General features: G+C 38.2%; 1 protein-coding gene across 1 annotated transcript; it reads left to right on the top strand.

The window, feature by feature from the left end:
• Nucleotides 1-3,917: 3,917 nt before the first annotated feature.
• Nucleotides 3,918-4,244, top strand: LOC101861682 (histone-lysine N-methyltransferase SETMAR-like). The gene has a single exon (XM_005106065.1). The coding sequence runs from the start codon at nucleotides 3,918-3,920 to the stop codon at nucleotides 4,242-4,244; it is 327 nt and encodes a 108-aa protein (XP_005106122.1).
• Nucleotides 4,245-10,156: the final 5,912 nt, after the last annotated feature.

Below are 10,156 nucleotides of genomic sequence, written 5' to 3'. Positions count from 1 at the left end.
AGAGTGCAAGATCAACATGAGATCACTTGGCTGCAAAACTGTATTACTTTGCTATTTCCGTGTGTTTTTGTTTAACCAAGCACCATGGTAGAGACAGAACTGACTTGTTGATCGACGAAGTTCGTTTGTTCGGGGTTGGGGTTTTTTCGTCTTGATCACACAAAATTGCTTATACTGTTAGTCTCAATAATTCACTCGCAAAATCTTTATTTCTTTTAAGAAGTGAAACTGCTTAACTACGATTAAGTGTAAGGAATAAACAAGTTGAAACTAGAAGCGGGTTGGAGCAGTTTTGTGAGACGTTTAGTTATACGACTATACAGCAGTGAGAAGTTGAACGAGGTAAAACGCTAAAACAACTTTTCGTGCAGGACGGTGAGAGAGAAAGAGAAAGGGTGTGTCGGAATCTAGTCACACTGTTCTCAATCATTCAAAATGTACCAGTTCCCAGCGGGGGGTCGTCATGGTAACTGCCTCTTCCGCCCGCCATGTTCGAGAAGTAGGAGCTCTTCTGTTGAGAGAGAAATTGATCAAATGGTGTGAATCTTTAGGAGTGGCTCGGGAGGTTTTAGCTGCTTTTGTGTGAGCTGTCGTGACAAACGTGAAAAAGTGAGAACGATCAGGGGGGGAAAGAAATAGAGATTTTGGGGTGAAGACTGTCTCTTTGGGAGACAGCTTTTGGTGGTTTATACATACGAACATTGTTACACGCCGTTATGTTTCTTAAAAGCAGTTGATTTATGTAGTCCTCTCTTTTTTTGGTTGACTATCGTTGTTGTCAACAGAATGGGTAGTTCGCGGGTGCTCTAGTGCGGTTTACTTCTTCTTTCATATCAAACATCTATCGTCCTTATCTCCCCTTCTTCTTTTTAATGTTTGTATCTCTCTTGCAACACCTCTAATCTTCTGGCGCACATATGACCTAATGCAGTTACGAGCGCAGTAAAACCTCTACTAAAACTAAAAGATTTAAGAATCGTTGAACAACGTTGACAATTCTCTTAATTTCCCAATGTCTCTGTGCCTCTGTGCGTGTGTGTGTTTGTCTGTGTGTATGCGTGATGTTGTTGTTGGTTGTGGGTTTTTTGTGGTTGGTTGTTTGTTTGTTTTTTTGTGGGGGGGGGGGGACCTCGCACTCATTTAATTTTTATTTCAACATTTAATTTCAACGCTAAAAAACAACAATGTTAACCTCTTTAACACAGACCAAACATGTCTTTGGGATTGTCTACCATAATTTTTGAAAAGCCATAACGAATCCTCTACTGGCAATTGGTGTGAAGAAGTTTCACAATAATAGGGAACCCATAAGAAATTTTCCTCAAGGCTTAATAGAGTCCAATTTAATCTAAGTGGGTAAAATCTCCGTGTTGTGTTGAGCTCCAGTGATGCGATACAACAGGCCGGAAATGAGCGGACACTGCCGAGGGGCACCGAAAGCTAACGAGGCGGAGAGGCAAGGGACAGTGTCCACGTTGGTCCCTGTCCGGACATCATTAGTGACCACTTCTCCAGGGCCGGTCTGAACAGAAAAGGCCGTGAGCTGCTTCATTATTGCGTCGTTTACGTGTCGCTCAAGGCTTATGATGCCGGCTACGCCTACTTATCTCGAAACCTTCACACCACAGGCGGTTTTGATGGACACCGTTTCTCCACGAATGGACCCGAGGCCAAAGATTTCGGAGGAATTTTCGTGTATTGGTCAATGTTGAGACAGACTATGTTGATTCATTATTTTTGTTTGTTATATTTTGTACTTGTTTGCCCAGAGTAGAGGTGGGCAAAATCCGGATAATCTACAAGGATAAACGGATAATTCTCAATGAAACATTATCCGAATTCAGACTCAACTCTCTTTCCTGCCCCGTTTGCCGGAGTGGGTGCACCCATTTGTTGATTTAGTGCTGCTAACCCGTTTGTCGAAGTGGTTCTCACCAATTTGCCGAAGCGATTCATATCATTTTATTTGCCTAAGAGGTGCACTAACATAGTATCCGGATTTTGCTAAAGCGACTCATTGCCCAGCCCTAGCCCACAGACTTGACAGACGTTCCGAAACACACACACACACACACACACACACACACACACACACACACACACACACACACACACACACACACACACACGAGCACACACACATACATATACATGTATATATAATATATACTGTTCTAAGAGGGGAAAAAAATCAAGATATCTGTTTTCTTTACCTGCGGAGTTCAGCTTATGACTAATTTAGTCTACATACACAAATAGAAAAACAAATTTAATCACTGTTGTCAAATTTGCACTTCTCATCAAACTATGAAGGATTAAAGGCTTGTTTTCTATGTTTGAACCCACGACCTCAGTGTTTCAATTTGCCACGTGCCGCACCTATTTTTAATTTGCTTTTACAATAATATATCTTCCCAAGAGACCCACTGAATCGCTTCTCTGCAGATCTACCTGATTTCTTCTCTGAGATGAATTTGCGAATCCCGCTTTCCCCTTATATTTGTTAAATGGGACATGTCGGTTTTCTGTGCATCACAAAATACCCCTGAAATGACATTGCTGATATAAAGGAATCTTTAGATATAAAAGCCACCTTTCTGACAGCATCTCACCTGAATCTTTCTTTTATAGGATCGGATTCTAAAATTTAATATCTGCACCAACTAAAAACAAGCAGAAGAAAAAGAAATTCGCCACCACGCCATATCGTTATATTCAGTAGCGATGTTTGGCGCCTATGTCCCCCATTGGTTTGACCACGTCTTGAGTCATGCCTTTATTTTCAGGAATTCTCGTCTAACTCTTTGTAGGAAACCATTAATACACGAAGCGGGGTGTAGTGTGGCGGATTTTTTTTCCTGCGTCCGCGAGCTAATCTCCCTGTACAAGCAGTCTTTGAGGCTTACCTTTCATATTCTGCCATATAGATAATGCCCTCAGAGTCAGTAAGGTGTGACGGTTCGACCATGAAACGTCGGAACTTAAAGAGTCACGCCAGAACAGAATAAAAAGGAACCAAATAACAACTAAAGAACCTTGGGCTTCTCGCAAGATTAGATAAAGGGGGAGAAAAAGTAGGCTAACATAGGATTGGCTTCAGAAGTCAAAGCATGGTGAATATAAAGCTTCATGCGGACGTTTATAATAGTAGCCCAACTGGCTGCTATCCGATATCAATATTCTACGCATGGAGAGTCAGGAGTGGCCTTTTTAGTGTGGACTTCACGGAGTAGACACGCCCTGAAAGACATTGAGAAAGAGAGAACGAACGTGGAAAAAATAAGGATAAAAAACAAAGTATTGCAGAAAGAAGGAAAAAAAGAAAGAATTTGAAACATATAAAATTGGTGGGTGAGGTGAAAGAAAGAAGCTAAAACAGGCAGAAACATGTACGAAGAAAGAAAAGGGGGAAAAGATAGAAAGAAGGAGAAGAAAAAATACCAGACAGGAAAGGATAGGAGGTGTTATGTGTTTTTGACATTGTGGGGTAATTCAAAAGACGATACCTCCAATTTTAGAGGCCATCAGCGACACGGGCGACTTCAGCTGTTGAGAAGACATGAAAAATGATCTGTTGTGGATTGGAACTAGGATCAACGCCACAATGGCAAGCAGGACACCAATCCTGCCAATGGAGCCTCCGCAAACAGGGCAGAAAGAATGATAAAATAATAGAACAAGATATTTAAAACTTGAGAGAGAGACAGAGACAGACAGACAGACAGACAGAGAGACAGAGAGGGGAGAGAGAGAGGGGGGTAGGGTAGGGGGGATAACTGAACAATGATTGTCTCCTGTTCCTTCAAATCAATGAGTATGTCTGTTCGCACTTTAAATAATAGTGATGATGATGATGATGATGATGATGATGATGATGATAATAATAATTAACAGTGATTCCAAACAAATGACGCGGAATGCTTAGCGACGTCGTTGTTTTGCTTCACGACAAAGCAACTCCTCCCAAGTCTGCACAGACCCAAAACCTGATCGCCTCCTTCGGATGGGAACAGTTGAAGTATCCATCGCACATCCTAGACCTGGCTCCGAGTGACTTTCATGTGTTCCTGCATTTGAACAAGTTTTTGGTAAGGCAGGACTTCCACTCAGACGCTGATCTCACAGGAGAGACTGGAGATTGGCTGACATCGCAGGCACCAGCTTTTTACGATGAGGGCATTCAGAAGCTCGTCCCACGATACGACAAATGCCTCAACAGTTCTGGTAACTACGTGGAGAAGTAGTCATATCTATGAGGTATTAAAAAGTAAATGGTTTTGATTGGAAAATTATTTCTTTTATAATTTTTTAAAACGGTAGATCTACTTACTTTCAGGACGTCCCTCGTAATAATAATAATAATAATAATAATAATAATAATAATAATAATAATAATAATAATAATAATAATAATAATAATAATAATAATAATAATAATAATAATAATAATAATAATGATGATGATGATAATAATAATAATAATAATAATAATAATAATAATAATAATGATAATCATCATCATAATGATAATCATCATCATAATGATATATGCCATCTACCTACAGCTCAACCCCAATTAAAGTACACAAGTTCTGAGCACTTTACAATACAAAGTGAAGAAGCTGTAGTAGAAGTTCTCGAAAGACTAACAAAAGTCATCCTTGGGCCAATAAGATGCTTTACAGTAAAATCTATTTGGAAAGCTTTTCTTTTTATCGTAAAGAATTTTTTTTCCATCGTCGGGTTTGCGTGATAAAAATAATATACACAATAAAAGATAAATTCCCGCTCAGCAGCAAGCTCTGTGCACTTTGCAATCAATGCAATTACCCCAGCAAACCTGATAGGGAAGCAAACAGTGTAGGCTGCCATTTTATAGGCGCGAGAACACTAACATACTGGCAAAATCATTCGTTATCCATGGTTGAGTACACATTCCCACCTGGATAAAGTGAGAAAAACTAGTGCAAAGTGCCTTTTCCAAGGTCACAACATCGGACCTGAGACTCGAACCCCCGAACCTGCAACCTCACGATTACGAGTCCGCTAGCCTAATCACTAGACCACCAACGCCACACAATGACTTCAGACTGGGTCTAAAAGAACATGTTAATAACAAAAATATTCCCTCTGTGAAGGCAGACCCTTTTAACTTGGACAAAAGGTGGACATTATCAAGTCAGCCAAACCATGTGTTTAACGATAGGCATGAGCTGAGTCAGAAGGTACCGACCATTATGTTCCAAAGGTACAATGTGTCATAGGTAAAGACCACCAGGTTTCATCAAAGATAGCACATAACAAGATGGTCCACTCAGCCAAAAAAGTGTCCGCCGGAAGTCCGCTCTTTGCTTCAGATGGCGCTGCAGTTTGTTTTGAAGCTCTCTTTCGTTTCTCCAGAAGAAGAATAGGAATAGCACCTCCTTGCGTTCGCAGATCGACTGCTGTTCATCAGCAGTTCGGGTTCGTTCAGTGCGGAGTTTTAGGGGATTTTTTTATTTAATGACCTCTCGCCTTTCATTCTAAAGTCAAATTGAACGAAGAAAACAGTCACCTCTTCCTCCGGAAGAGGTTTTTTGTCAGCGTAACCATTTAAAAAAAGCGTTCTTCCAAAATTTGAATTCTTGTTTATTCAAAAACTTGTTAGTTTCACTTTGATTTTTTTAACACAAGTAGGGTAACTCTGTTCGCAAAGGGTGCGCATTTGCGAAGAGGGCGCCACCGAATTCTGAGGACACTTTCTTAATTGGCTCAAAGAGAGGAGTGGACCCACTTGTTATTTAAACTCTTTGGTTTCATTCGTCACATGCTGATAACGATACGTTTTGTTCTAGAGTTCATGAGCACGATCAAGAGAACAGAATTGTACCAAAACGCATTATAAGATAATTATGATAAATTTAAAAAGCAGAATGAAAATGAAGGAAAGTTTGATTTTTATTTCGAAAAATGAATCGAAGCACTTATAGTGACTATATATTACAGATCAGTTAAGATAAAGGACCCCGCTGGTAATACGAAGCGAAACGAGAATTAAGTTAGATTTTTGGAAATGACCCTTCATGTCACAAAACCTTTCATGTTTCTTTAACTATCTAGGTACGCGGCAGCCACATTTTAATGTCTGATCAGCAGACCAAAAAGCAGTGTTGTGTGGCACATTTCAAGTCATCAGAACAAATAATTAAAAACAAGAATTTACTTAATTTCGCAGTGTTTTGTCTGTCTTTCGAAATTTCATGTAAAAAAAAATCATTTAAAAAAACAACTGAAAAATATAATACACAAATAACGAGGTCTTCGCTCTTCTTAACAACGAGTCTCCAAGCATTAATTGGGCTCAGTGAACTATCGAATTCTATCTGCTCTGGCTTCAACTGCTTTGTTCTCTGCTGTTAAGTGCGAATGGACTCCTGTTATAATGAGAATTGTCAGGCGGCAGTCTCTGGGACAGACATTGAATGAAGGACAATGGAGTGCGAATGTTCTCACTTCTGGTGTTGTCAAGTTTTAATTAAAAACGTACCATCATCGCATGTTTTCTTAGGACGACTGCTCTGCTACTGATGAATTCATTTGGGCGGATATTATTGTACTAACCAAAATGGCGTTGACCTGATTTCCAGACACGCCATGTCGATGACTTGATCTTGGAATAATTGGTGTGCTGTCGTTGTTGTTGTAATCCTTGCTTTTGTTGTTGTCGCTGTTGTTGTTGTTGTTGTTGTTGTTGTTGTTGTTGCTGTTGTTGTTTCTGTTGTTGTTGTTGTTGTTGCTGCTGCTGCTGCAACTGTTGTTGTTGCTGTCGTTGTTTCTGTTGTCGTTGTGATAATGGTGGTGGTGGTGGTGGTAATGGTAAGATTTTTTTAAAATTGTTGTTATTGTTATTATTACATGTATTATTATTATTATTATTATTATTATTATTATTATTATTATTATTATTATTATTATTATATCATTATTATTATTATTATTACTTTTATTATTATTATTATTATTATTATTATTATTATTATTATTATTATTTATTTATTTATTTATATCCAATGTTATTCTTTTATCATTATTAATGATGAATATTATCAATATTAACCTTTTATCGTCTGTATAGTTATTATTATATATAAATATTATTGTTATATCATAGCTATTATTCTTGTTGTTGTTGTTAGTTAGTTAGTTAGTTAGTAGTAGTAGTAGTAGTAGTAGTAGTAGTAGTAGTAGTAGTAGTAGTAGTAGTAGTAGTAGTAGTAGTAGTAGTAGTAGTAGTAGTAGTAGTAGTAGTAGTAGTAGTAGTAGTAATGATTACGACGATTATTATTGTCCTTTTCATTATATTTATTATTACATTTATCATCATCATCATCATCATCATCATCATCATCATCATCATCATCATCATCATCATCATCATCATCATCATCATCATCGTCATCACCATCATCATCATCGTTATTGTACACTATCATTATTATCATATTGTTTAAATTATTGTTGTTATTCCTTGCCTTTATTGGTTTCGTAGGTTAGTGTTGCAATTGTCTTAAAATTTAAGCATAGGCTTAGTATTTTTAAAGGCTCAACCTGTCTCATCGGAGGCGAAAAACAAGTAGCAAGCTTGGTCTCTCCAAAAAGCTGTAAACTGTGGTGAATAGTACAAAGTAGAACTCAACAAACACCAGCTGCCAGTAACATTTCAAATGGAAACAGAAAAAAGCTTGATATACACGCTTGCAAATGCATAACGTACTTACTTTTTTACTCGAAAGGTTCGAGGTTCTCTTTGTTGATATAAAGTCAGGGTGTTGTCATCTTGCTAACTTTGGTGGGGGTTTTTTTTACCTGTTTGAAGCGGTTCAATTGAGGAACAAGGGATGTGTGTAGGGGGGGTGGGGATGGCGGAGTTGGTGAGGATACAATTTCCCCACTTATTTTTTTAACCTATGCTATTATCATTGGTCGTCGACATCGTCGAAGTCGAAATAATGGTGAGACCGTTACTATTGTTAATGCTTGTTATTCCTAGGCGAGAAATAATTAAACGTGTCACAAATCCATGTCCACGTAAATAGTAACATTGATTTTCCAATGACGTAGCTTAACCCGACAGGCTACATGAGAAGCAGACAGAAAGATGGAAAGTGTGAAGAAAGGACCAAGCTTATTTTCACAACAGAAGAAAAAAAATATTCCTTCAGTTCAACACTTTTGTTTAAATTATGGCTGTTACTTATTATTATTATTATTATTATTATTATTATTATTATTATTATTATTATTATTATTATTATTATTATTATTATCATTATCATTATCATTATCATTATCATTATTATTATTATTATTATTATTATTATTATTATTATTATTCTCAACATTTTCTCGGTAATATTCAGTTTTGCTTTGTTTCGCTTTGTTTTGCTTTCAAATTGTTGTTTGATATTAGACTAAAGCTTGGGACACAGGAACAATATTCCCGTTGGAAATTAGTTATGGACATCTGAGACCTAACGAACAGAGGTCAGCGTGTAGAAAAAAACGTGAAAGGGCATTTGGTCCACAGCCAGACTAGCCCAGCCTTTCATTATAGAATGATGAACTGTCACAAAGAGAGGGCGTCAGCTCCCATTGTCTTACAACTGTGCCAGATACCCTCTTACAATGACCGCTAGAGAGCTCTTATGAAGTTATTCCACTTTTTCCCCTCTCCAAACTCCTAATTTTTATGAAGCCCCTGTTTTAATCACAGACCGAACTCGAGCCTGGGTTTTCATCTCTGGTTATGAAGTTTCGGGTGAACGAAATAAAATAACGAGCTCTGAACTGGACACAGTCGCCACGGGCAATTTTGGAACAATTTTTTTTTGTCTGTGTATGATTTTCATGAAGACGGAACAAGATTTTAATGAAAGGGAGAAACGGGGTCATCTTTGCATGTAGCCGCACGTCTCCATTGTTGGCTAGTCTGGCTACCGGCCACAGCAGATGTCAGTAAGGGGGGATAATCCCAGGTCTGGGGGACATCGCTCGACCAGGGTACTCGGCGTGTGCCGCGGGAGGGAAGACAATAGGCCAAACACTGACCTCTTTAACCAGGGTTCCAGGGTGAATCATATTCATAATCGTGTTATACGCGTTCTTCTTTTTCAAAAATTTGCTTTTTTTCCCCCTTTCTTTTTCTTTTTTTTTGTGTGTGTGTGGGGGGGGGTGGGGGTTGGCCCAATAGTAGAGGGTGGTAATATGCAACGTCGTCTTTTTCCGTTTTTGTTTTCGTCGTCCCACGTGTTTGGTCTTTAGTGGATACCATCATCATCATCATCATCATCATCATCATCATCATCATCATCATCATCATCATCATCATCACATAGCGGTACAACCACTTACCCATCGCACACAGAACACCTGAGTTCAATTTCAGTAGGGGGGGAGGATCCTTATCAATTAGACATCCGGGTTTTTTGGTGGGACGTTGTGCCCCTCTTAGTATGGGTCGGCCCTGACTGAAAAGGTTTAAGCACACCTCCTGGATGAGCTAAATTGTGTGTCTATATGGAAGTTAAAAATCACCTACTTTACTTTACTCAATCCCTATGGTACGGTAAATTAATGGCTTTCATTCGGCCACATATGCAACAATGTCATTATTGATTGATGAATTGTTAATTCTAGTACGCTCATTTTTGGCCGCCGCTGATAAAGAAGTAAAACATCCCTCATCCCAGGAACAAATCCCCTTTAAGTACGGACTTACAACCTCGAAAAGAATATTATATCACTGACAAGACATATTGCTACCTTAAAAATATAAAGTTCTTTCTGCTCAGTTTCTAGTTTGGGGAAGTTTGAAGTTAAAGATTTGAGTTTCACAACATGGAAGAGCGTTGTTTTTTGTTTTTTAAAATTTATTTTGGGTTTTTTTGGTCGAATGAATTATTATTTGAATGTCTTGATAGGGACTCCAAATAACCTTCCAATTTTTGATAGAGCAGATAGAAAATTAGTTTGGTTTCTGAACTCATGATCTAAGTAACTTGAAACGGCCAAAAATATCAGAAAGAACTGTGTAATTCTAAGAAAGCAAAATGGAGATTATCTTTGTTTCAAAATCTGGAAGTCCTACTCCAAGAGATGCAAACGTTATTCTAAAGAA

The sequence above is a fragment of the Aplysia californica genome, unplaced genomic scaffold, assembly GCF_000002075.1.
Source record: "Aplysia californica isolate F4 #8 unplaced genomic scaffold, AplCal3.0 scaffold00509, whole genome shotgun sequence".
Lineage (NCBI taxonomy): Eukaryota > Metazoa > Mollusca > Gastropoda > Aplysiida > Aplysiidae > Aplysia > Aplysia californica.
Note: the sequence above shows the minus strand (reverse complement) of the source record. Positions and strands in the feature narration are given on the sequence as shown.